Source organism: Clupea harengus, chromosome 5 (assembly GCF_900700415.2).
Source record: "Clupea harengus chromosome 5, Ch_v2.0.2, whole genome shotgun sequence".
NCBI lineage: Eukaryota > Metazoa > Chordata > Actinopteri > Clupeiformes > Clupeidae > Clupea > Clupea harengus.
Window position 1 is genome coordinate 20902781 of NC_045156.1, and position 27100 is coordinate 20929880.

General features: G+C 41.3%; 2 protein-coding genes and 1 non-coding gene across 7 annotated transcripts in view; 1 reads left to right on the plus strand and 2 right to left on the minus strand.

Moving 5' to 3' along the window:
* raly (RALY heterogeneous nuclear ribonucleoprotein) overlaps positions 1 to 5817 on the plus strand; it is a 73008-nt gene extending 67191 nt beyond the window's left edge. The window contains exons 10-12 of one of the 5 annotated variants that reach the window (XM_031568044.2): positions 3305 to 3444; positions 3593 to 3637; positions 5578 to 5817. In XM_031568044.2, coding sequence (XP_031423904.1) covers positions 3305 to 3444; positions 3593 to 3634 — 182 coding nt within the window. In that variant the 3' untranslated portion in view covers positions 3635 to 3637; positions 5578 to 5817. The remainder of the gene's footprint in view (positions 1 to 3304; positions 3445 to 3592; positions 3638 to 5577) is intronic. The other 4 variants (XM_031568042.2, XM_031568043.2, XM_031568046.2 and 1 more) reach the window with 4 other exon arrangements.
* Positions 5818 to 13470: 7653 nt separating this feature from the next.
* On the minus strand, positions 13471 to 25922 carry LOC105897949 (eukaryotic translation initiation factor 2, subunit 2 beta). The gene is made up of 9 exons (XM_012824947.3): positions 25748 to 25922; positions 24791 to 24971; positions 24577 to 24683; positions 20238 to 20364; positions 19936 to 20036; positions 19584 to 19732; positions 19448 to 19504; positions 19042 to 19127; positions 13471 to 13817 (listed from the first exon to the last, which is right to left on the minus strand). Exons 1-9 carry the CDS (start codon positions 25760 to 25762, stop codon positions 13642 to 13644), a joined length of 999 nt encoding a protein of 332 aa, XP_012680401.1. The 5' UTR covers positions 25763 to 25922; the 3' UTR covers positions 13471 to 13641.
* On the minus strand, positions 20615 to 20750 carry LOC116220625. The gene has a single exon (XR_004163787.1). It is a non-coding gene; the product is annotated as a small nucleolar RNA SNORA47 (small nucleolar RNA).
* Positions 25923 to 27100: the final 1178 nt, after the last annotated feature.

A 27100-nucleotide genomic window follows, 5' to 3' on the forward strand; every position in this document is an offset into this window, starting at 1 on the left:
TTTACTGCTGAATACATTCTCCCTGTGTAGCTGTGAGGAGCTGTCAAAAGACTTTAAAGCCTAGAAGTAATTGTTTATTTGCAAAGGGATGGACGAGGAAATAAAAAATATTCTGGAGATTTAAAAATGGATAACTATGAAAAGATCAGGGCTGAGCCCCAATAGTCAACTATTCGACTAATTGGATAATCATTCTTTAGGTCGTTTTTTGGTTTTCAATTTTGGGATTCGTACAATTGGGCTTTTTTGTTTGTTTTGTTGGTTGTTTTTTTTTTGTTGCTAAATGTAAGTTAGCCATATACAGTGGGGAAAATAAGTATTTGAACCCCTGCCGATTTCGCAAGTTTGGCCACTTGCAAAGAAATGTGTGATCTATTATTTTAATGGTAGGTGTATTTTAACAGTGAGAAATAGAATATCAACAAACAAATCCAAAAAACTGCATTTTATAACATTTATGTCTTTATTTGTATTTGATGTAGAAAATAAGTATTTGAACCCCCAAGCAAACAGCAAGAATTCTGGCTCCCAATGACCAGTTATGTGCCCAAGAAGCACACAGATTAGTCCTCATTAGGCCTAACAAGGTACACCTGATCTCAACTGGTGACGTGTATAAAAGAAACCTGTCCAAAGAATCATACTTCACACCTTCAACCTCACCACCATGGGCAAGACCAAAGAGTTGACCAAGGATGTCAGAGATAAGATTGTAGACCTGCACAAGGCTGGAATGGGTTACAAAACCATCGGCAAGCAGCCGATGGAAGCAACACCAAACAACTGTCAATCGCTCTAGGTCTGGGGCTCCATGCAAGATATCCCCTTGTGCGGTATCGGTGATCATCCGAAAGGTGCAGAATAACCCCAGAACTACACAGGGGGAGCTTGTGAATGATCTCAAGGCAGCTGGGACCACAGTCACCAAGAAAACCATTGGCAACATACTACACCGTAATGGTTTGAAGTACTGCAGAACTCGCAAGGTCCCCCTGCTCAAGGAAGCACATGTACAGAGCCGTCTGAAGTTTGCCAATGAACACTTGATTCTAAGGAGGATTGGGAGACAGGATGGGGTCAGATGAGACCAAAATCAAGCTCTTTGGCATCAACTCGACTTGCCGCGTTTGGAGGGGTAAGAATGCTGAATATGACACCATCCCCACCGTCAAGCATGGAGGTGGAAACATTATGCTTTGGGGCTGTTTCTCTGCCAAGGGTACAGGACGACTCCACTGCATCGAGGGGATTATGGATTGGGCCATGTAATGTGGAATATTGGGCTTGAACCTCATTCCCTCATTCCCTCCCATTGAAAACGCAACCTTAAGGATTTGGAGAGGATCTGCAAAGAGGAGTGGACCAAAATCCCTCCTGAGATGTGTGTAAACCTGGTGACCAACTACAAGAAAAGTCTGACGTCTGTGTTTGCCAACAAGGGTTATTCCACCAAGTACTAAGTCATGTTTTGCTAGGGGTTCAAATACTTATTTTCTGCATCAAATGCAAATTAAGTCATGAATGTTATAAAATGCAGTTTTCTGGATTTTTTTGTTGATATTCTGTTTCTCACAGTTAAAACACACCTACTATTACAATTATAGATCACACATTTCTTTGCAAGTGGCCAAACTTGCGAAATCGGCAGGGGTTCAAATACTTATTTTCCCCACTGTATATACTTTTTAATTGCACTGTTAAAATGTGAAAATATATAAACCATTTCAGCTTGGGCGCCTGACATCCCTCGCATTCACAGCAGTGAACGTCATGCTTCAGTTCACCTTGGCCGTTAAAGGGAAGACAAAATGCCAGGGGATAAATTACATATTAGGAGGTGACACTAAACCAACAACCTCTAGGTAGGGACTCGCTAAGGCCGAGGATGTCTTGCCAAACTGTAATCAATGGCCAACTCAATAGCTCCCCCAAAGTATCTTCGTATCTCACCCCACTTGTGTCTACCCCATATTGATAACTGATATATTGATAACTGACCCATCTAATTCCCTAAATATTCCCACCCAAACACCTCCCCCTAATAACTGAACATCACAAACTGTCATCACTGACAAATGACAAGACACAGGGGTGAGGGCCGTCACACACACACACACAAACACCCACATACACACACACACACAAAAACCTACACACACACACACAAAAACCTACACACACACACATAAACACCTCCACACACACACTTAAGGGTGCATCATCTTGTCTCCTTTGCCCTTCCTACTCTTTGCTCTTTCCTTGCTCCTCCCTCTCACCTTCTGTCATCTCCTCCCTCTCGCTCTGACCACTTCCATGCACTCACATATGGTGAGGTTCTTCCAAACGAGATATGTATTGACACAAATGTTAGCGTTGTTCAGTGCCAAACGTTAGCTCGCTGTCTTTCCAGCCCTCACCCTGGGCATTCTCTGTGCGCTAACAATGCTAGCAAGTCTCACAGCATTGTGGATTTAGTTTTCACCCACTTTTATCCCAGCCACAAACTGTTACAAAACCTGGCTGTCCAGATTTACCCTCTAGCAAGGCACTCTCCCCACTGACAGAGTGACCACCTGTACTGTATGCGCCTGGAATACATATGTAACTACTTATTGTTGTCTCTGTGTGTGCCTGTGGGTTGTTTTTTGCATATTTTTATACACCATTTCTGCACTGTGAAGGGTTCATCAAAAGCTGCAAAGTGTATCCAGTGACATTCACAGAAGGTGTTTTTGACATGTGGCAAATTTTGTTTGGCTTTTGAAAAGGATGTGGCCATATCTTAAATGATTATATGTGGGGTCTGCACCTAAACAGTTCTTCATATGCAGGGATTTTTGGAAGGAACAACTTTGTATTTATCATTTATCTTGTGCTAGGACCACATTGAATATGATTGATAGGGCATGCTTTTTCAGTTTTATCCAGATGTTAGTTGTATGCATTCAAGTAAAGTTAGAACATTTTCTACACAATGTCAAGTTCCAGTTGTCTGGTTGTATTATTTCTCCAGACCTATAGGAAATTGTGGTGTTTGAAAGACATCCGAGTCTCAGCTATGCATAATGACTTTGAGTCCAGGGAGAATGATTTAATGCAATGTAATAAGAAATGTTTGCCTTGATTATATATCCATTTGACATTTGGTTTAAAGATGTCAAATGATTAAATGTATATGCATGTTTGGTTTTTTTGTGTGTGTGTGTGTGTGTGTGTGTGTGTGTGTGTGTGTGTGTGTGTGTGTGTGTGTGTGTGTGTGTGTGTGTGTGTGTGTGTCTGTGTGTCTGTGTGTCTGTGTGTGTAGAACTGAGGAAGGACGACTGTAAGAGCCAGGTCTCCCAGGATGACTCGGGATCAGACACAGATGAGCTCGCAGACGACAGCCAGGCCATCGAGGTGGAGGAGGGAGAGGAGGGGACACAGGATGAATGTGACGACGACATGGTGAGAGTGGAGAGCAAGGGCAGCAGTCAGGGAGTAAGAGTGGATGAGTGCTGAGGGCGAGGGTTTAGCCGTGATGTTTCTGAGTGGCCTGCATGGAACTAGAGGTGAATTCTGTCCCATGCTAAAGATGTGTTTTGTCCGCCAACAGGAAAACAACCATTTATCAGAAATGGAATCCATCCTGCAATAAAAGGCAAGTTTCAGTTTACAGTAGCCTACATGATAACATGTGTGTATGAATGTGTGTGTGTGTGTGTTTCACTTTTGGGGAGCTACTGTATTTTTGTGAACCTGAATAAATACCTTTCTAAAGCTGTTCTAAACTTTAGCATTAACGTTTTAGAACTTTGTAAGAAGTTAAATGGTTCATCCTTGTTAAAAAATGCTTGGCTAAGTGTAGCCATGCCAAATTAATGCTTTGGATTATCAACTAATTTAGTATGTTTTTTTTAATCAGTTTTATTCGATCTCACATACACCAGAATTCCTTGGATGAAATAAAACACTGCCTCAAGATGAAAGGCAAATCAATTGTCAAGTTCAAAAGTGCAATACCAAATATTATCTTAAGGGTTTAGAAAGCAGACACAGTATGTGTGGCCTTGGCAGTGTGGCTCAACACGTCTCTGCTGTCTACATTACTCTCCTACTCTCATCTCCTCCACAGTGGAAGTTTGTTAGGCACTGCAGAGAATTTGGCCGTGTCAAATCTGACCGTCACGCCAAGAGTTTATGAAAATGGGTCCAAACGAGGGAGATTACGGCCTAATCTGCTTTTAAGACCTTGAGGCTCGAGCTTCAGCCTGCCGTGAGCCTCCCCGTCCGCAGGGACGCTTCAGTAGGGGACTGTATGTCTCAAGACAAACAAGCGCTCTGTGTTAACGGCTCGGGTTCTCATTCCTCTCTGATCCCTGGCGTTGTTTGTGGAGCTGAGTAGCGTTATTGCGACCACTTACCTTGGCTCATCACTCCACACAGCCCCTGCCTGCCCCACCCCCCATTACTAAATTACACCAACCTGTGGCTCTGGAAGGTGAGGCCACACTCAGATTGCACTGGGTGTCCATCCTTGCCCTTGAATGTATCCTTTCAGTAGGCATGCACCCTCTACAGTCACAGGTCTGTGTAGAGATAAATTGAGCACAAAGCCGTGATAAAAGATAACAGTCCAGACACTGAGAGAGTTGTTATCCATGTCCACTTAATCTAACTTAAAAAAAGGTGCACATCTCACAATCTCTTAATCTTATGCCTTCAACAGGAAGTGACATCACAGTCATGTGCCACACAGCCATGTCTTGTCATGTTGACGTGGTGTGACGAGTGTCAGCCCGGTGTTTTGAAGAGAACAAAGAAGTTTAAAAAGAGATAACATTGTCATCTCAAATCTGCAACCTCTTTGATTCTTATACTGTCCAGTCCATGTCATGCTAAGATCCAGCTGTGTATTTGGCCCATCCAACAGGAATTAAAGGAAACAGTGGGAGAACAAACCAAAAGTAAATGTAAGATTTTGGGGGATGTTGAACAGCAGAGTATGAATTTGAGAATGTGTGTGTGTGTGTGTTTTCCAGTATATATATATATGTGTGTGTGTGTGTGTGTGTGTGTGTGTGTGTGTGTGTGTGTGTGTGTGTGTGTGTTTGTGTATCTGTGTGTGTGCACACATGTGTGTATGCTGGATGAATCCAGGGGAATGGTGCTACCTCAACAATTTTATTAGCATGACACCGTATACAGATGCTGTTCAGATATGATGGCAATACTCCCAAACTGCCAGGTAATCATTCTGTTGGTGCAATTTGACATATGCTTTGAATTGTAGTCTTTCATGCACTCCCATTGCAGCTAGAAAGAGTTTTAGATTTACGTCTGAAAGTGTGGCTGGGTTCTTTTTTTTTGGGTAACTTTTTTCTCCTTTACCCTGAGTGAAAGGGGAAAATATATTTGACTCATTCCCCTTTATAAACAATCAAGTGGAAACCAAACCACATGTGAAGACTGACAGTTGTCCAGCACATTTCTTCTTCTGACTTCTAAAAATCTTTCCACAAAAGCCAGTCCTCCTGTTGCTTGTCTTTCCTCCATCTGCCTTCATGTCTTAATGCTGTTCTTCATCTTTCTTGTGTTCAGTCAGCAGGGAAGTTGGACTAGATGGCTGGCTGGAAACCCTTTTAGTACCACAAACTCTGCAGGAGGACATCCAGAGCAAAGGGGTGCCGTCAAATTCAACATTAGCCATCAGACAGAGAGAGAGAGAGCGAGAGAGAGAGACAGACAGGCAGGCCACCAATCACTGGAGGTGGGGGTAGGAGTGGGTGGGAGGGGGAGTATTGGGGTAGGGGGAGCAACCTAAAACTTCATTGCCCTGACATCACACACAAACTAAATTGGGAAGAATGGGTTGGTGGGTTGGTTGGGGGGTGGGGGTTAGCTTCAAATATATGCTGCCTGTGATGTGAGAATTCCACAGGCAAAACACACAAACACTACTCCAAGGGTGTTTTTGAACGTTTCTAACTTTTTTGCAAACTGTACCTGAAGTGAGGACTGACATTTTGTACTGTTATGTCTCTTCTCGTCTCCTCCGCTCCCTCTCTACTCTCTTCTCCATCTGTTTTCTTTGTGTGTTTTTCCAGTATATGTTGTTTTATTTATATGCGAATCGAAATAGATGACAATGGTTATTTTTAATTACTTGTGCATACTCCTCAGCTTGCACTTTCAAGACTGCAAGAGATCTTTACAGATGTAAATAAATGATGATGATATCTTGTGAAAGGCCTGTTTGATTGTGTTCTGTGAAAACAGTGTCCTCAAATCTCTCAGATGTAATTTTTTGAAAATGCATGGTACACCGTGGATCTCTCAATCCTTTCTTGTTTAGCTGGCAGCTAAAATGAGCCTGGAAAACGCTTGTGAACACTGGCAGACATGCAGATGCAGACACACACACACAAACACACACACACACACACACACACACACACACACACACAAACACAAAAAGGATAGCACAAAAGCATCTCAGTTGTGAAACCAACACAAATGTTTGTTTTTTTCCACAAACAAAAAAATCCAAACTAATGCATCACAGTGCCCCACAGGTAAAGGTAGCTCCTATACTAAATTACAAGTTTTGCTATTTTTACTTTTCACTTCCTGGCCTTAAGAATTTAGCTTTCAGGCACAGACTGCAAACCATCAGGACATTCTTGCACAGAAAAACATCACATTTTATAGCTGTTCGTGATTGATGTCAAGGTTGATATGTGTTGCACTGTTTGTCAGAACAAACCTATTTCCACCATTCCATCTTTTAGCTGAAGCCCTTAGAAGATCAAAGGGGGGTTTCTGGAGACAATCTGGCCCTCACAAAGAGCTGTGCCTGAGTCAGCTGTGCCAAGATCAGTGCCATGTTCGCAGCAAATAATAAAATCGCCATTTGCCTCCAGTTTTGATTTACAAACCTCGAGATCATAATTGAGACATTCGAGTTCTCATATTCTGAAACTATTTTGAAGTTACTGTTAAAGCATGACTCACGAGGCAGAAGATGCATGTCACTCTCTGCACACTTTCGTTCACCATAAGTGGGCCTGTGAGAACCACAAGTAGAACATGCCGTCAGGGGGTTGGTGTTTTTCTGATAGGCTCGGATTCTTTGCAGTATTCCTTTATTCAGTGTAGAGATGGTGTGGTTCTGCCACAGCTGAGCCAGTTTGTTTTGAATCGCCATGCTAGGTAAAATGAGGAATATTATCCAATTTAGAGAATTTTTGGTGATTTCTTGTTTTATATCCCTCTGCCCCTCTTGCGTGGTATCTGATGTGAACGCATAGTTATGTGGGCAAGTTCAACATTTTAGTTTCTAGAAAACGTGGACTTGGAGTATTTTATGTGGAGCATTTTGATATTTTATGTTGTGTAATCAAGGCCGTATGGCTACATAAGTTGCCAAGAACATTAGACCAAACAAAGTGATGGATACTTTTTGACCTCTGGAAGTGAGTGCCATGTTTTTGGGTAGTAAGGAAGTGTATCCAGCCCTGTGCAATATCACTTAGATGTCAAATTATTGTATTACCCCGTAATAATTATTTCTAAGTTGACAAGTAGAGTATCTCTTCTTAGGAAAACAATCAAAAACAAATACTTCAGAAAGTCTGTATTGAAAGTACAGGCCTCAAAGTAGGCCTCAATTCAACAAATGTGAACACTCTTGTGATCACTGTGATTAGAAAACCTGTGATCATTGAAACAAATTGAGCACCTTTGTTTTCCAATTGCATGCACATGTTTATAAAATGACCTGTGAACACCAGAACTTCCTCAATTTTGGACCAATTTTGGGCTGTGTCTATCTGCATTATGGCTCCACATGGGAAAGGATTGCCAGAGGAATTGGAAAATCTGATTATGCGACATGAAGATGAAAAATTGGTGGCCCAATATAAGAAGATCTGTGACCAACTAAAAATCATTTGAAACACAGTTGCAGCAGTTATCAGGAAGTATAGAGCAAGACATAGTGCCACTAATCGGAGCCGTCTTCCTAAAATGATGCTAAGGAAAGTTCGCTACTTACAGTCTAGCTCTGAAAATAGAGTATGTGCTTAAGACTTGGCACAGGGGTTATCAATGGAAATCTGAGTTTCTGTGACTGCTCAAATAGTGTGAAGGACATTGCATAACGTCAACCTCTATGGATGGCATCCAAGGAAGGGACCCTTGCCTGCTCTTCGGCACAAAACTGCAAGATTCAACTTTGCTAAAGAACATGAAGAGAAGCCTGATAAATATTGGGAGCACATTCTTTGGTCAGATGAGCTCAAGATAACTTTGTTTGGCTCAGATGGGGTCCATCATGTTTGCCGCGAAACCTGGCCAGGACTACCACAGTGAATACATAGTCCTGACCGTGAAGCATGGTGGTGGTGTGATCTGGGCCTGCATGAGTGCAAAAGGTGTTAATGAGGGAGACATTTATAGATGGTGCCTGAAGGCTTATGGATATACCAAAATACTGGCTGACAAGAAGTCTCCAGAAGCTTGGCAGAAGAGGAATATTCCAGCATGATAACGAGCCAAAGCACACTGCCAAATTCACAAGAGTTTCAAAAGTAAAATGAAAACTATAACCTGGCAAGTATGTTACCTGACTTGAATCAAACAAAACACCTTTGGGATATTTTAAAGAGAAAGGTAGAGCAACACAACCCCTCCAGCAAAGAGCAGCTGAAAAAAAATTGTCTGAAGAATGGCAGAACATCTCTCCAGAAACGTGTGCAACACTGGAGGAGGATTGAGTCTGTCGTCAAAAATAAAGGTGGCCTTATGAAGTATTGAAAAATCTGGGTAATGAAAGGTGTACTGACTTTTGTTGCATTGAGTTCATACTCGCTTTTAATTTGACATAACTGTGACCCCACTGTTCAACTTGCAGGTAATGCCATTGCTGTAAGGGTATTTAATTGTGAATAATTTGACACTGCAGTGTTATTGGGGTGTACTCATGTCTGTTGTATGGCATGTATACCGCAGTAGTCAGAATGGCGTTTTTAGACTTGGCTGAACTCATGGATTTTGTGAAGTACATGTGGTATTTTGTAGGCAGTGTTTAAAATCTAGGTGTGTGGAAATCTAGGCAGTGATTCCTATTGTGGCTATAATACGTGCATTGTATCGTTTGCAAAAGCTGAAACTTGATAGAATGAGGGAATTGACACATAAAAGCAAAGTCTTCAAGAAGGACAACTGTAAAATTTAAAAACATACAAAAAAGTATCAGCCCACTCTGGACCCCCTGCAGTCTTTGTAGCGGCCGTGCATTGACTGGAAGGAGGCCGCGAGGTGGCTAATGATCTTACCCTTGGAGTGGGAGAGGACTATTAAGGCCACAAGACCTCTCCCTTAACCAACACTCCGACCCTTGACACCCTCACATATCCACTCACACGCATTCTCTTCCATTGACTAGTTCACTCACACACCGATTTCTCTTCCATTGACATTACATCAATACTCCAATCTCACTCTGTCACTGCTGCCATTTACCTATGCACCCACATCCATAATCCCCCAGACATTCGTATTTTCTCTGAAGATTAATACATTCTCATTTAAACTTCACCTGGTGGCCATGTCCCCTGTGTTATGCGTTCTGTTATGCTTTCTGTATGACACTGGGCCATAACAGATGAAACCAGTAATCACCATGGGACACAGGGAATCTATCAGCATAAGAGAACAGTGGCGTAAACAGACATGTTAGACATTGCACAGTGTTTGACAACTATTTTAATCAATAAAAAAAGATCTAAATGATGTGTGTTTTTCTCTTTCTCCAGGCTGTTAGGGCAACAGTGCCCATGGATTTGCGGTTCCACTTGCTGATATGTGATATACCAGTGTTGTCCAGTCTCTCCCTACATCTTCTCTGATTGGCTGTGCTCTCTCCCTGAGATGTTTTGTCCCAGACAACCTGATATTTCTAGTTCTGCGCAACTTGATCAGATTTATTGATGACATTTCCCTGACTTACTTGCAGCAGACATTGGTTATACCTGCAGTGCATACATCTTCTTAGTCCTGATGCCAGATGCGCATACAGAAATAAATCCACCACCTGTGATGGTAATCTATCCCGCTCAGTAAGTCTGCTGCTCATCATGTACTCATTGAATGGGATTAGATATCAGCCATATTGCATCATAGGACATAAACAAAATGCATGCCATAGTTGAGTCTCAAACTGTAATGCCATGACCAAACCTGAGGATTTTGTCTTCTCTCTACATCCTGTTAGACTGCCTACTCTTACATCAAACACTGACAGAGAGGGACCAGAGAGAGGGACTCTCTGGGTCAGGTGAGAGGACTGAACTTCTGTATTTGAGCTAGTATCACACTGGGCAGTGCATTGGAAGATGTCAAAATACTTCAAGTTCATGGAAGAATGGGAGGCCCATGGCAGAGATGTTGTACATCCATTTTTTTAAGGGACAACCACATTGAATGCACAAACACCAGCCTCCTTGGAATATGGCCCAAAACCAGTGTGTAAATTGTATTCTATGCACAACTGCAACAAGTTATTTCAGTTTAGACATTTGTGACCGCATGATACAAGTTGATGGCGTACAAAACCACCCAAGCCTCCTGGTGACAAAAAAAATAAGCAAATCTTTTCAATACATCCCAGCTGTGACCTGTCTGAATGGCCTGTTGTCACTTGGGACGACATGCTGTAGGGTGCACAAACCCCATCGCCATCAAAGGGTCGTAAGGTGACAGTGTTGAATACTATTTCGGGACAAGTAGAGGTACACAGCTTTTGTTCAGGCCATAGTTATATTTGTAGTCTTGGTTTTACCAAAGTGTGACATAATATGGACAATGGTAATGCCAAGGGTAACCTCATATCTGAGTTTCCATGATGTCTGTGTTACAAGGACAAAAAAACTAGTTTCCTCAAGGGATAACTTTATGTGAAAAACACTGATAGTAAACCATTTAAAGTTATTGTAGCACTTTTGCAATTGCACATTTCTGGACACAAGATTCCTTTGCCTTTCTCTTTGCGAAATTTATTTCCTATTTCCTGGACAACCCAGTAATCCTTGAGTCTAGTCTGTACCACAAAAAGTTGGAAAAAAACTTTACAATCTTGTACCTGATAGTTCTCTCCAGCAAGATTAATTTCACAATTTATGACAGTCCTGCTCACGTTGCTGTCCAACCCCAGGTCATCTGAGGACATAGTAAGGTTTGCACCTGGAAGACGGTCGTATACATCCATCAAAACACAACTGGTGGACACCAAACTTCTCTGATTGCAGGACATCCCCCCCCCCCTCCCCCCTCCGATGATTAGTATGTCTGCTAAACCCCTTCTGTCTCTTAGTGTGACCTGTACCTTGGGGTGCATAGTCATTCTGCGACAGAATAATAACTTAAACCACACCATGAAATGTACTCAATTATAGGCTGAGGAGTGTCAAACACTGCAGGAACACATTGTGTTTGAAGTCTTGACAGCTCATTCACTGAAATAGAGTACAGCTGGCAAACACTTTACTCACAGCCCTTTGTTTTGGTACCACGCATTCTGCCTCAGCTTCTGGTAGGGAACACAGACTTTGGTTTTTGGAATGCTCACAAATCACACAAGCCAAAGGCAAGCCAGGCCAAAAAACAGGCCATTATTCATGGCCACTTCAACAGTGAGTGAGCGGTGATGTTGAGCAGGAGGCCGTCAGACATGGGCTTGCCCTGAACAAACGCTCACAAAACACACACTTATAACCTCTACATGCAAGACTAGAGGAGAGACTAAGATTAAAAAAAGAGTAACATTAGTTTGTAGGTGTGTTGAATGTATTGTAAGACATTCTACATTTTTAAAACAAGCATACAACCTCAGAGCCATCTTACCTCTATATAAAGAAAAAATATGTTTTACTAAATATTTACTGACCATACTATTAGTTGCCTTTCATATTAGCAGTGTCTGTGACATTATATATGGGTAATATACCAAGATGTGTATTTGCATGTATACAGTTAACTTAATTACATATTATTATATTATATACAGTATTTGTTTGCTGTCCTAAGGAACCATTTTCCCCTTCTCTGCTATATTACACTGGAGACTCTTAATGCAGCCACAAATGGATATTTCCAGCATGTTTTCTAAGTCAGCCCTTACATTGAGGTCACACACTGGGCAGCATATCCTTAAGTACATGCATTATCATAGCTGCCTGGCAATTAGCTTATGGTTAGACATCACTCAGGACATTTTTATAGAGCGCTCCATAGACATAGTGGCAATGGCTATTAACACAAACCAGGTCCAGCAGCATTTTCTCATCGCTATTGCAACATGGCATTCCATTTATGTCTAGTGAGTGAACTCCTTAAAAGTACATAGTTCAACATCAGCTATGAAGAATTGATCATAGATTAATCAGCACTGACAATGCAGTCAGTAGCGGTTACAATCTTGCGGTGTATTGCACTACATCAGTAATAATGTAATTGCAGTATAATTAATGCTGCAGTAGTACCAATCCAAGTGTCCCGTTTGGTTTGATGAACACCAACCACAGACACCCACTTCAGATCCCACTTGCAGATTAGTTTTTCCTCCGCATGTGGCTGGAGGTATGTGGGTTTTGAAGCGATGGAGCTTTTAAAAAAAAGGAATCAGGCAATCCAGACCTGCTTTCCAGTCACAGCTGGATAATGCTTCCACTATGTTAATGCATTAGAGTGCTGCACAAGCTGTATTAACAGCCTGGCATGATTTTCTGCAGGACATTTTCAGATAACACAATAATTTTACTCTAATGTTTTATATTTTTAACCTTCCCTTTTTTAAACTGTATTTTGTGAATTATGTTGATATGCATCTGTTAATTATGTATATGTTGGAAAGCATCTGTTAATTATGTATATGAATCATAGAAACATTTGCTCCTTTTTGGTCACCCCTGCTCTAGACCTGACATCTCTCCACAGCATCTCTCCAAATTAGAATGGGGTTAAAGGTGATCCTTTGTGCTTTACGTAGGCCTCTTTATTTGTTGCATGTACTCTGGGGCTTGTCACTCGAGTACAGAAACACGTAACACGTGTAAAAACACAGCTATTTTTCCAGGCTAACCCAAATTTTAATTTCGCCAGGCTTGATCAGCGTGGCCTTTGAACATCAATGAGGATGGCAGTCCCCAAAACCCCAGGACACATTTACTGCAATTACCATGGCGACAGCAAGTGTATTTTCCCAAGATTCCACTTCCCTTGAACTAACAGTTCCCAGAGACTCATAGTGGCATGTCTGCATACATTCCTGCTTTCTCAGCATATGCGTTAAGAGCTGGCTGCTGCTGGAGTGACACTGGCAGGAATGCAAGGCCTATCTGCTATTCAACCAAAGAAGCTTTTGTGGAAAAATGTATGAAGTTGGACGAGACAATTAAAGTTGTTGCAGACAGAACATAGACACAGAACATGTCATCCAACTGATAAGCATTTTATTGATTCCTTTTTCTTTTTTTAGACACTGTTGTTGTAGGCAAGGCAGAAGTAATGAATCCATCAACAGTCCATAAAAAGCCCAGCCCAGCCACATGCTCTCCCCCACACCTGGAGGTGATGGAGGGAAAAAAGGCGGTGGGGTTGGGGGGATTAGTTGGCTTTGGCCCTTAGCTGTGCCCGCTTGCCAGTGACGGCCTGGAAGCCGGTCTTGATGCTGGCCACGGAGCAGCGGGAGTGGCACGTCTCGCACTGCAGGAAGTACAGCCGAGTGTCCTTCTGCAAGATGGTGTCTGGAGAGCGGCACGTATGGCAAGTCACATACTCCTCTGAGAAACACACACACACACACACACACACACAGACAGTTAACAACCCTAGTTTAGAACAGCTTCAGTTTAGAACAGTTTGTGCAACAAAGACAGCAATTCCAATTAATAAAACAATAGAAACTAATTTGTCACAGTCTAGGGCCTATGGTTAAATACCTTAATTAAACAAACAAAAACAAATATAACAAATAATAAAAAAACACAACCAAAGAAATACTGCATGGTTATGGGTACCTATTTGATAGTTTAAACCCATTTCAAATGCAACAGCATAGCGGAGTACATTCCCAAAGACAAAACATACTGTATAAGCATGCTTATGACCCTCCATCAGACCATAACTTTGTATGTCTCGCAACCCCAAAGGAGCAGGAGATATAGGCTGGAAGTGAGCTGACAGTGATCTGAGCTCATACCCCATGTCCCCGGGGGCATTGAAAATGACAAAATATTATGCTAATGATCCTCTGCAGCCATTTATTGAGGAACGGTTAGAAGGCCCACTTCTGTATGACAGCGATTACATCAGCCCTGCCATCAGCACTCAATCAAGCTGTTGTCACTCTTAGGCTTCACAGAGAGAGAGAGAGAGAGAGAGAGAGAGAGAGAGAGAGAGAGAGAGAGAGAGAGAGAGAGAGAGAGAGAGAGAGAGAGAGAGAGAGAGAGAAGCACAGCAGAGCACATGTCTACCCAGCAGCCACTGAAACACAGTGGGACCATTCCTACTGCCAGACCATCAGTTTTATGGTTACTGGGAAATGATCTGCGAGCATTTTACTGTAGTGATAGTATTAGGATGAGACGGTTGTCGAGGGTGCTGTTAAAAGAAAAGAAAAATTCCTTGAAAGTACAAAATGCCTCGAAGGCAGTATTACACTAAATGAAAACATGTTTAGAATCCACTGTGGTTTCGGGATAGAATGTATGCCATAGCTGACGCTTGAATAAATTTAAAATAACCATTTTTTTTGTTTTGTTTGTTATTTGGATTAGACCATGACTGAGTTGGAGCCATACTGAGAACTTTTGAATGTTAATAAGAAAACCTGTAAATGAGATGGAGTGATTTTGATAGAGATATTTTGACTTGTGAAATACTAATATGAAAACGGTTTACTTGCCCTTGATTGTGTGGCCCAAAAGAGATTGAGATTTGACATTTACCTGATGACTGTGTGTGCGGTATATGATGCTCCACCTGGATTCTGTCACTAGGGCACCAATAGGTAGCCTTTAATTACATAACTGAAATATTTGTTTGTGGGTTTGATGGTGAAGAGCAACAGTTTTCCAACCACATCGAATGTCATGGAAGTATTTTGAATCCTGTTTGATTTTATTCTGGAAGAGTCAACTGTGGTGTATAGATTAAGTTTTAGTTGTTTTGAACAGCCTATGTCTCTGTGCATGATTTATGAAAAGTGTGTATCGGCAATTCTCCAACCTAAATTCCAGTGGCCAAACTCCTGTTGGATTAGCCACTATAGAAGTCGAAAAACTAAACTAAGGACGACTGGTTGCAAAGGACTGACAGGCTGGATTACTTCACAAAGGACTAACAAAAGGAATGCGGATGCTTGCTGTTTTGCTTGAAATGGAAAGGCGCAATTACCAGACGTGTTAATGAGGCCATGAATTGAAGCAAGCTAAGCAAAACATCTAAGGTCTTCAAAAGACATCTGTGCAAATAAATGCAACACAAAAGTGGCTTTATGGAGGTGAAATAGTGACTCCTAATCAAAACTGCAAAGAATTTATAAATAAAGATGACCCAACAACCTAAAATCACTATTTTTAAATCACCAATTGCAACTTGCAGAGGTAAACTTCGAGTATGTACTACTAAATGAAACAAACTTAATGAAATAAAACTTTGCTTGTGGAGGGTAGAAATGTTGATCATGTCAATGAATGTGTGAACATATCCTAGAACATATACAAGCATTTGATCAGGGAACATAATTAACCAGTGGCCTAATGGACAAGCCGACGACAAAAGAATTGTGCTTCCTCTTGTCCTTTGTGACCCCTCTACAAACACTCCAGTGCACTGAACCAGTGGAATATTCCACTCCCCAGAAACTGTTGTAAGCCACCTCAGACTAGGGGCTGCACGAGAATATAATTTTACAACTTGAGTACTCCTTGCCTGAAAAAATAAAGTTCTCAAGTACTGGAGGGAGGAAGTGGGGAGTGGGGGCGGAGGTCATTGTGTGTGGGAGGTATAAATAATCGAGTGCGTAGCGCATCTTTGGATATAGAGAAAACCATAAAATGAATGATATGAAGATGACACTTGGTATTACCTTACGCAATGGTGACGTATTAATGATACCAGTGGCATTTTATCATTATTATTACCACCATCATTCTACAGTAGTCCATGATAGAAAATTCCATAACCAAAGTGTGTTCCTGTTGTATTCAACTGATTTATTTTGTTGATTTGAATCCTGGTGATTTTTAGTAAACCTAACCAACTTGGATATGAAATTCGTCATCTTTAAATCTGTGAATTACATTAATTTGTGAAGCTGTGTACGCGTAATAGTCTGTAAGGCTATGACTGACTCAATGATGAAAGTTGCATGTTTCTTTCATCACGACGTCAGTTGGGAAACAAAATCTGCATAATTAAAAGCAAAACAATGAAGAACTACCTATTTGGAGATAGAACAAACTATAACAAAGACATGCTGCTGTTCTACCTACAAAGACATGCTGCTGTTCTACCTACAAAGACATGCTGCTGTTCTACCTACAAAGACATGCTGCTGTTCTACCTACAAAGACATGCTGCTGTACTTTTGGATATTGCTACTCATTTCCACTTTCTATTCCATTTTCCACAAACGTCCACCTACCAAACGTACGATTTGCATTGAAAACAACAAGGACATTGGAGGCTGGATCTCTGACGTCACCTTGTTTCCGGCCAATGAAAAAATAATTAATTGCTCGCCATTCGTACGAAGCTGTTTGGGGCTCAAACTGGAATTCAAAACTGGCGGAATACAAAACTGAACTACAAAACTAGGTACTAGTACTCAATGTTAAAGCAGAAACTCGAGAATGAATGTAATTGCTCAAAGACTCGAGTACTCTGTGCAACCACTAACTCACACTGAATTGTCTCACCCCCTCAGTAGTAGTAGCTGTAGCAATGTTATATCGGTGGCTGCTGTAGAAGTTATTCAGATTGTTTAGGTAGTGTTGAATGTCTCTGAATGTCTGAAAAAGATCTTTGGATGCTAAAGGAAGGGTAACATGAGCAAAGAGTGAAAAAGAAAACTGTAGAAACTCAAAGCAGTGAACTCTGCAAAGCCTAAAGCCCAATATGATCTGAAAAGATGGCCTCATCTGAATCGCAGTGAAAGAGATTGATGCCGACATTGAGATTTTGATAGGAATGAACGTTCCTAAGGCAATGAAACCCGGGCACATAATCAGTCAAGGGAATGGACCAAATGCAGCCAAGACATTACTAGGATGGGGGGTCAATGGCCCGCTCAACTTTTGTTCTGTTATGGAGGAATCTGGACCAGTGTCAGTGACATTCAATCGCATTTCAAAGGAGAATCTGAGGGATCTGCTAATCAGGCAACACACCCAGGACCTCCCTGTAAAGGAACATTAAGAGAAGAAAGAGATGTCATGTGAGGACAGGAGATTCATGGACCTGGACACTCAGATCGTTCAAGAACGGACACTACCACTTACCTTTTTCAGACAAAGATGAAGTCTTGCCTAACAACTATGAGGTGGCAGCACAACCATGTACCAATACCTCCGTGCGTGCTTTATGAAAAGTATGTGTCAGCCGCTCCCCAACTAACCCCAACTCCGGTGGCCAAATCGCTACCTTAGTGAAAGTCATTGTTGGTGCCATTCATTTGCCTTTTACAGCGGACATGTGCGCATTGAGTGCACATGTGGATCAGTCCCTCCAGGATCTTGCGAGGGTTAATTGCAGCCAAAAGTGACTGAATTTGCTGCAGGAATTCTCAAAACGTACAGTTAAAATTGTAGGTGATTGAGTTCAATAAAAAAAATAATAATAATATAATAAGAGAAAGACTGCAATTCGCAATTCCTACTAGGGGAAATCTTTGATGAAGATGGCAAAATCCTGATGGGACTGGTGCATGCAGGTTTAAGAGGACTGGCTCAGGGTCAAGAGAAGAGAAATATCCTCACAGTATTTATTTAATAAGCATTTGCCTTTATCCAACGTCATTTGCGGCATAGATTTCCATCAGTATGTGTGCTCCCTTGGAATAAAACTACTGGTTCGGGCCTGGGCTCTATAAAGCGCCTAGAGACTATTTTATTGTTTTGGCGCTATATTAATAAAACTGAATCGCATTGGAGATCCAGTAATAAAATGAAACACGTTTATTTCACGCTTCAGCGAATCTTAACTGATTATCAGCAATGGAATTTAAGGTAGATAGGTAAGGCAGGCTAGGGGTCATGAAGCAGCACAAAACACTATTTTTCTATTTCAAGTTTGTAAAACAATTATTATTCCCAGGTGGTGCACATTACCTGTTGTTTCTCATAAAAGGTATTTGCAAATTAACCCATTAGAATTCCCCTTCTGTTCTTTGTTTTCGCAACAGACAAAAATAATAAATGAATATCAGCCCTAAATCTCAGTCAAATATTGGCTATCGGCCACCCTTAGCCACACCAGTCAATGCCTAAAAAGCACCCTAAAAGCAGCAATGGTAGATCTGTGAGGTCCACAGAAAGGTATAAAAGCAGAAAGGTTCCTGGCGGGCAGAAGGAACATGTGTGCCATTACATAACCATCCCAGGTGGTTTTACATGTTCAGTTCAAGTTTCAGTAATGGTGTGAGTTTAAACACTAAATAAAACAAAACAAAATGCCTGGACTCAAGTACATGTAGTCAGAATATTAAATTGATGCAAGATGCCCTCCACTTACATAAGTCAAAAAAAGTACAGCAACACACGTAATTCCACGAAACTCAATACAAATCGCTTCACATACAAGTGAGGAACTATAATTTTGGCCAACCAAATTTAATGATCCATCTGATGCTACTAGATCACACCAGCAACCCGTGACCACATGTCCCAGTGTTTGTTGTGACGAAGTGTTTATTGTTCCATGAACTTGTTGAATGTTAGCTATAATTTTAGTTTTTAAGAATGGTTCATTACTTGTGGAAAAAAAACATGAAGATGCACTTACTTATATATCTTCTTAAGACATTCTCTATCTGTTTCTGTTGGAATCTGCCTTTGATGATGAGCTGATTACACCCGTCTATAGATCCACTGAAAGATGAAAGAAACCCCAATGAGCCAGAAGTAACTACCATAACAACACAATTAATCACTTGACAGAACGGCATGACCGAGTGCAGGCTACTAATGCAGGACTTATTCAGTGAATTTCTCAGACAGACGCATAATTGATTGGATTAGTTTACGAAAGACATCCTGCATGTCTCATTAAAACACCATTAATTGTTTCTACATGATATGTGCTGTATGCACAGCTTTTATGGCATATTGCAAAGCTGTGTTTTCTGGAAGCATTCAAAATCTCTGCTCAAGCCTCAAACCATGTAAAAAAATATTTTTTTAAATCTTACCTTGTTCCCAACTCAGCCAGTAAGAAGGCCAATAGATGTTTAGGCTGTCGATGCAATCTGGTATGAAAATAAAATGATCACATAAGTTACACTGATAAAAAACCCTCAAGGAATATACTGTGACTGAGCCACTTACAATTTGCAGATGTCTACGAAGTTAACAAAGGAGCTCTTCTTCGTGCCCACCCGGACCACCTGAGGCGGCTTCATCACAAACTTCCTTTTCTCCCCGGCAACCATGTCAGGGTTCTTCTCTCGCATGATGTTAAAGGCCCGGATCAGGAGCTGAGAACCAATCAGGCATCAAGAGTCAAACCACACTGGCATCAGGTTCCACACCATAAACTAAAACTACCACACATAGCAGAGTGCACCACAGCAAAAACTTATAAAACACTAGTAAATACTTTATTAACATTACTTGCCAAAACTTTCAATTCCTTTTAGATTCTTTCCAACAGATGTATAAAATGGATGCCACATCTTACCTCATCATATGTGTAGTCTCTCTCTGATCCGGCCCACTCTGGGCCTGTCTGTGTGCTGAACATGATGTCATCATTGTTTTTGTTCTCCTCATCCTCCTGGGCTGAAGACCATTAGAGGGGTGGGGGATTATTATTCCACATAATCATCTAGTATTCTCCATGGAGGAAACCAATTTATCCAAATACAATGCGTACACTCTTGAATAAGTTGTGGTTCCAAGTTTGCGTGATCAAGTGTCTAAGGGTTTTATCAGATTATGATTATTGGCCAAGGAGGTCACCGTGGTGACAGCTTCACTCACCACCCTCTTTGCTCAGGCTGTCCACATCCTCCAGGAAATCCACCTTTCTGGACCTCTTCTTCTTGGCCGGCAGCAAAAAGTCATCATCCTCTGGCATCTCAGAAGGTTCTTCTTCAATCTTCAGCTCCTGCCATGGCACAATCATTTCAGATCGCGCACACACACACACACACAGACAGAGAGACACAGAAATACACACTTTAGTCAAAAATGAAAACCATCCGAGAGGACAGTACCTCCAGAAGGTTAATAAAACACCAGCCAAGATGCACAAATGTGCTATTGACTCAGTAATCTTTTTTATTTTTTAGTTTCATCAGTTTTAATAAACGTTGGTCCTTGAAAGGCTTCCGATCCACATATTCAGTGGCTCATTTGACATGTAGACAAACCACCACCACATACTCTGAATATAAAAACACAGGTACTATTGCAGTGTCAAGTCATTAGTCTTGGAGGAAATAACCAGTTTTAGCAGAACCAATCTTCCTGCCAAACTTTCTCAATCCTCCTTTACTCTCAGTAATCTTATACAATTTAAATAGACTAGTGTTAGATACAGAAATGTAACTTATTGCAAAGAAAAAAAATTTAGACACAGCTTAGAGATCAACACAAGCCATACATGCTATAAACTGACAGTATTACCTACTGATTATGTATATGTATTAGGAGTGGGCGATATACCGGTTTGATAGTAAAAACCGGTATTGTGCCACGCCATGATATGGATTTTGCAATACCGTGGATACCGCGATTTATTCATAATTCATAATTCATAAATTCGAATTTGGCATTCATATTGTTTTGTTCCAAATTTCAACTGAGTGATAGTACTAAGTATCTACATCTTTTTATTTTATTTTAATCTAACCTTTCTTGGTTCTTACGAAAAAAGGAATGTATGTTAATATGTAGACCTATTTTTATGAGCGGACGGCGCATGCATTTGTTGCGCGCATGTAGTGCTAGCAACAAACAAGCGTGCAGGCAGCTGAAGTTGGTAGGCAGGCTACGTACTAATATATCGCTTATTATAAGTGCATAAGTGAACAATCGAGGATAAGCGAACACGCAGAAAGTGATGTTGCTCAAGAGCAGGATGATGACGAATTGGTTCAAAAGAAAGGGGGCACCTCTGTCGTTAGGAACTGGTTTCGGTTCAAAATCTCCGACCTCGACCAAATAAGAATAATAGACAGTTGTGTCGCCGTGTTGTTTTAGCCAAAAGGTATAAGCACCAGCAACCTGTTAAATCACCATTTAATTGGCAGCTTGCATTGTCTACTGTTTGTTCATCATATTTCATATCATCATTCTTAACCCACATAGGTAAGGTACATACAGTTGGCAGCTGCTAGCTTGTGATGAACTCGTGATGTGTGAATATGAACTCTTTCATACGAAGTTGCACAGGCACCCTGAGAGTTTCTACCTTTTCCCATTATAATTTGATGAGTTAAATCGAGGAGACTATAACATCAGCTAGATAACTAGCTATCATTTCATGCAAATGTAACTCTTCCATTTAAATCGTTTATGCTAAGGTTATTAAAAGTTTCCTTAGCTAGCACAGCAATTCGACAACCATAACCAGGAAACACATCTTTAGCTGCAAAGTTTAATTTCTCAAAATCAGCTCACCATTAAAAAGCGGTCTTGGGTTCAAAGTGATTACAAGCACTTGTGTGATGTTAAATGGCTTCACATAGATATAAACAATCCTAAGAGAAATAATGGGAAATCGACAAAGGGCTCACTCTGATATCAATGTAATGTTAGCGAATATTGCTCATGCTACGTTTCCATTAGGACGTTATTCGTCCCGCTCTCATTGGGAATGAATGGGGACGATATCCCGTCTGTCGAGCAACGGAACGTCTCCGCCTCCCTTCCAAAGTTGACGAATCTTTAACTCTATGCAAATGCAGACCAGGCGGTAACCAATCAGTTTGACGTGTGTGAGAATTGGCAGCTGAAGTTGTGCAGATGGGCGGGAGTAATCCAAAAAATCAAAGCAAGATGGCGGAGTCTCGGGATTCTGTTACTGGGAAATATTTTGTGTGAATAAAGGTGAATACAGGTGTTTACACGACTTTTATATGTCTACATCGACTCGGTTTGTTGTTTATATACTACACGAACACTGTCAGGGCAAACAGAATATTGTAGGTCTTATCTGAAGCTCGCGAACATTATTGTTAGCTTGCTGCTAACACTTTAATTGAAGATCAATGTAGAAGCTAGCTGGTTTGTAACCTGTAGCCTCATCGGTGCGTTTTGCCTCTGGTATGTGTGATATCGTGATTTAACTGGCTGATATAAATGAATCAGAGAACACAAATGTATAAAGGAATACATTTAATGGATAAGTAAATGAATCAGAGCACGAGTGACAGCCGCAACATCTATCATATTTTCATGACTTCACAAGCTAATCTGCTATATTAGCGCTGCACTGCAACCGAACCTGCTACTTAACAGAGAAACTTGATTTTTCTGACAATGCCCCCTAGACGGAATACCGGCTGCCGATAATTCGCCTGAATGGAAATGTAGAGTGACATCTTGCTTTGATTTTTTTGATTACTCCCGCCCATCTGCACAACTTCAGCTGCCAATTCTCACACACGCCTGGTCTGCATTTGCAAAGAGTTAAAGATTTGTCAACTTTGGAAGGGAGGCGGAGACGTTCCGTTGCTCGACAGACGGGATATCGTCTCCATTCATTCCCAATGAGAGCGGGACGAATAACGTCCTAATTGAAACGTAGCATCATGCTAATATTTAGTCTCCGATATTCGTCCAAAGCCAAATCTATTCTTGAGGTTCTAACATTTTTCAAAAGCAATTTGGCTTTGAATGCGAGTATTCGATCGTCGTTTGAAGCATACCGTTTAGCTCCGGCATTGGTGTCCCATTATTTAACATTTCACGTTTCTTGAAAGCCTAGTTTCAGGCTCTCACGCACGCCCCCTTCATTGAGACAGAGGTACTGTTTGCCTCCCCTCAGTGCTTTTTCACGGTTATGCGGGTTTATGTCAGATCAGCAAGACTATAGGTTCTACACACACGTGAAATACATTACCTATTCTATGGATAGAAAGGACATATAATACAAGTGTCCACAAATACTACAGTGGTGACAAACAACGAGAAAGCAAAAGGCATGCGCACAATCTGAGATGAGGCACTGCTCGTCGCTGCCTCACCTCGCATGTCTCCTCTCTGTTTGAACAGGACATGCTCAAATTCCGCGATTTTTGGTTATGAAAATGCTTGAAATGATCGGAATCATACAGAAATTACATTTGTAGCACATATCAGTAGATACATATCTATTTTATCAGTAGATACATATCTATCATATTTTACTTTTCATGATGACATATTTTGCCTTAACTAATGTCATTTAGCTAAGAAAGGCTATTAAAATGTGATTCAGATTTTTTTTTCTCATATATCGTGATATCATATCGATATCGTCTGGACAGTGGAAAATATCATGATATGAATTTTAGCTCATATCGCCCACCCCTAATATGTATCCATCAACAGATAGCCTATATGATGTTATAATCAACCAGTTGGCACCACACATTACCTTTTTCCACCAACATGCCCGAGTTACACACACAATTAACTCTTGACCCTGGCTAACTTGGTGAACGAAGACAGTATTATCTAAGTAATTGTATAAAGCCAAAATAGCAAGTGAAAAGGTAGCAAGGATCTGTAATGGCCAAAAAGGCAATATTACCCTTTTCAACAATTCATTTCAGCAAATGATTGGCTTTGCAGCTTCAACTGGAACAGGCATTCTTTAGATTTTGGTTGCCCAAAATTAAATAGACTAGCTCAACTAAAAAAACCTTAAATAAAAACGTATGTATTATTAGGATGACCAGATTCCCCTGTGTAAAAAAGCAGGACAGCCCCCTTCACCCTATTCCATTCCTCAATGGAAAACTGTCAAATGTAACCTTGTAAAATGAATGGATATTGACGCTGTACAATTCAACGGTTAAAGATTTTTGAACGCAGAGTGATTACTAGCGGTGGAAAGTCTGAGTGGGGTTGTGCCAGGATGGAATGGCAATTGTTAAACCAGACCTAGGATAAGTGTCGTATGGTTTCTGATAGCCTGCTGGACAGGGTGTTACATTTTGGACGAACAATAAGAAAAACGTAGTCACACAATTATTGTTTCAGGACTGAGGAAAAACAATGAACCCATGATGCAGCTGTATGCCAGGCCTTTCAAAGACATCTAAAAAGCAATCAAACTGTCAGCTGCTCAGACATTCCCATGATACAACATATGTTGGAACATTCTTACCTTCACTCCCTCTTCCAACTCATTTTCAAATATCTTGTCTTTCCTGGTTTTCTTTTTCTTCTTCTTCTGGTTGAAGAAATTGAGATCATCCAGATCATCTGACATGTCTTTAATCAAAAGAGAAGGCAATGGTGGTAAGGAATTTAAGCAGGAATAGAAAACAGACAGTTGTTGCATAGCCACATCTAGTCTCTCTACCACATCTTCCTCTCACCTTTTCTCCTCCCCTCATCATCATCATCGAAGTCCAGGTCTTTCTCCTCGCCACCATCCACCTCGGCCTCCTTGGCCTCAGGCTGGGGCTCATCAGCTGCCCCTTCACCCCCCTCTTCTTCCATCATGAAGGGCTTCTTCTTCTTCTTCTTCTTCCTACTCATTGTTGGGTCAAATATCATCTGAACAAAGAAGAAAATAATACATTTAGTGTCAGACAATTGCGAGCGTCATAAACACCTCTGCTGGTATAAGTAGGGCCCATGCTGAGGCGTAGACGCTGAGTTTGTCTAATTACTGGCTTTTAGGAAAGCTCATTTCACTGCCTAGAAGCTGGTTATGACGGTCACATTTAATCATCCCGAGTCCCTCGATTAAGAACTACGCTCCCTGTGCAATGGCTTAAGCAAGCTACCCTAACCTGTTATACTCATGTCAGACTCAAATCAGAGTAACCTTAACAGGATTGTACAAGGCCAATGTTACATCGTACATACAACACATTTTGTAAAAAATATTAGTACAAGGCTCGTAGGGAAAAATAGCCCTTTGCATTAGAGGCATTTGCTCAGCCACTGAGCTACAGCAAGGGCTAGAGTCGTCTGGTGTAACTTGGTACAAACCGGCTAGCAAGCGAAGCATATAGCAAGCAGCACACCAACCATGATGGTTAAGTTTACGCTGTGACAATCGGTCTAGTATCTTCAATTGATATGAACACAAAAAAACAAAGTAAGGAGGATTTGAAAAGCTTAATGAAGAACAACATTTATTCGTGAACGAGTTGGCTAGGGCACTGAAATTAGTGACAATGGACTGTAGCTAGCTCTCACGACAAGCTAATGTTAGCTTATTCATCGTACTGGTAGTTGCTCACGTGTGTTCAGCTAGGCCGCACAATCGTTTCATTTCTAATAATTGAGTCACCGCAAATGCATTCAAAATAAAAGTAACATACCTCGTCGTCCGACATCTTAAGAAGCTGCGGTGTAAATCTCTAATCCAAGAATTTCCAAATATTTGGCTTGACAGATGTCTTTTTCTATGACTTGAGTTAGGTCGGTACCATAGACATTGTAGACATGGTAGGAAACCGGCAGAATTTCCACGCATGCGTGAAAAGCTTCCGGTTCACGGGTGAATGGGTGTGTCCAGACTCCAGCGCCCCTCTATAAATTATCTTGGTTGTCCCATAAACAGCGGAAGATCTATGTCTATGGTGTGTCCAATGAACCAAAGAAGGTGGACTCAATTACCGCCAGTTAGTTAGTATTAGCTCTTTGAAGGGAGTTCTTATGGCCTCGCTTCCTTCCGAAAGGCTCATCGTTTTTTTTTCTTTTTCTTAGGGACCAGGGGTTACTCTCTCACACATATAGCTAGAATAAATGTTAAGGTGCGGTCCATTCCTTGTCTTTGGGGACTACTAGAAAAGAGGACCTAATACTGTCCAGATTGTTCTGCATATGTATCTGCGCTAACTCTCACTCCAACTGTATCTTCTGCTTTTTATTCATGCTCAGCCCTCTCTCTCTCTCTCTCTTTCTCTTTTTCTCTCACTGGGGAGGAGGGCCACCTTTGAATGATGAGTTTACCAGCAGCCAACAGATCCTACTCATTCTGCCTTTAAGGAACCTAATGCGACATCTACCTCTTGTGACTGGCTGATTCTTACTGTTCACTTAAAGAGGATAGAAGTTAATTTAGGCCAGGCAGTGAAATTTGGGCACAGAAATAAAAAGAACAGCTCTCAAATACGACTCGGTTCCCTTTGTTCGTACTAAAGAGCCGCTGAAAAGCCATTTTAAAACAACATGTCCATTAATATCTTATGCTTTAAAGCATCAGTAGGCTACACTTTCAAGAGCAGCTTTTGGATCAGGTGAGCTGTGCAGGAGCTGAGGAACGGTGGGTTGGCCTGAAATGTGTGGCGGTCTGTCACTCCATGAGGACACGAAGGGCACTGCGCCACTTCATCACTCCACCATGTCCTTCACCTGATGAGGCATAAGCCCCATTATGCGGCAGCTTTTCATGGTGGTGTCTGAGCTCTGGGCAGCACTGTACTGTACTGGCTTTTTGTCTATCTATGACAGTTTGGAAATGGTTGGTCAAGATGTTCATGATCCAGTAGCATAATGATGTTAGGACACTCAGGTTTTAGAGCTGGGTGGCTACCCTTTTGGGAAAGATGGTAATCATTAAACACAGAACTCCTCTGCATCCTAACATGGGTACTTACATGGGACAGGTTCTCTCTCTCTCTTTACTGTATATATATACATGTATGGAAATGTTGATGTTCTTGTCACTG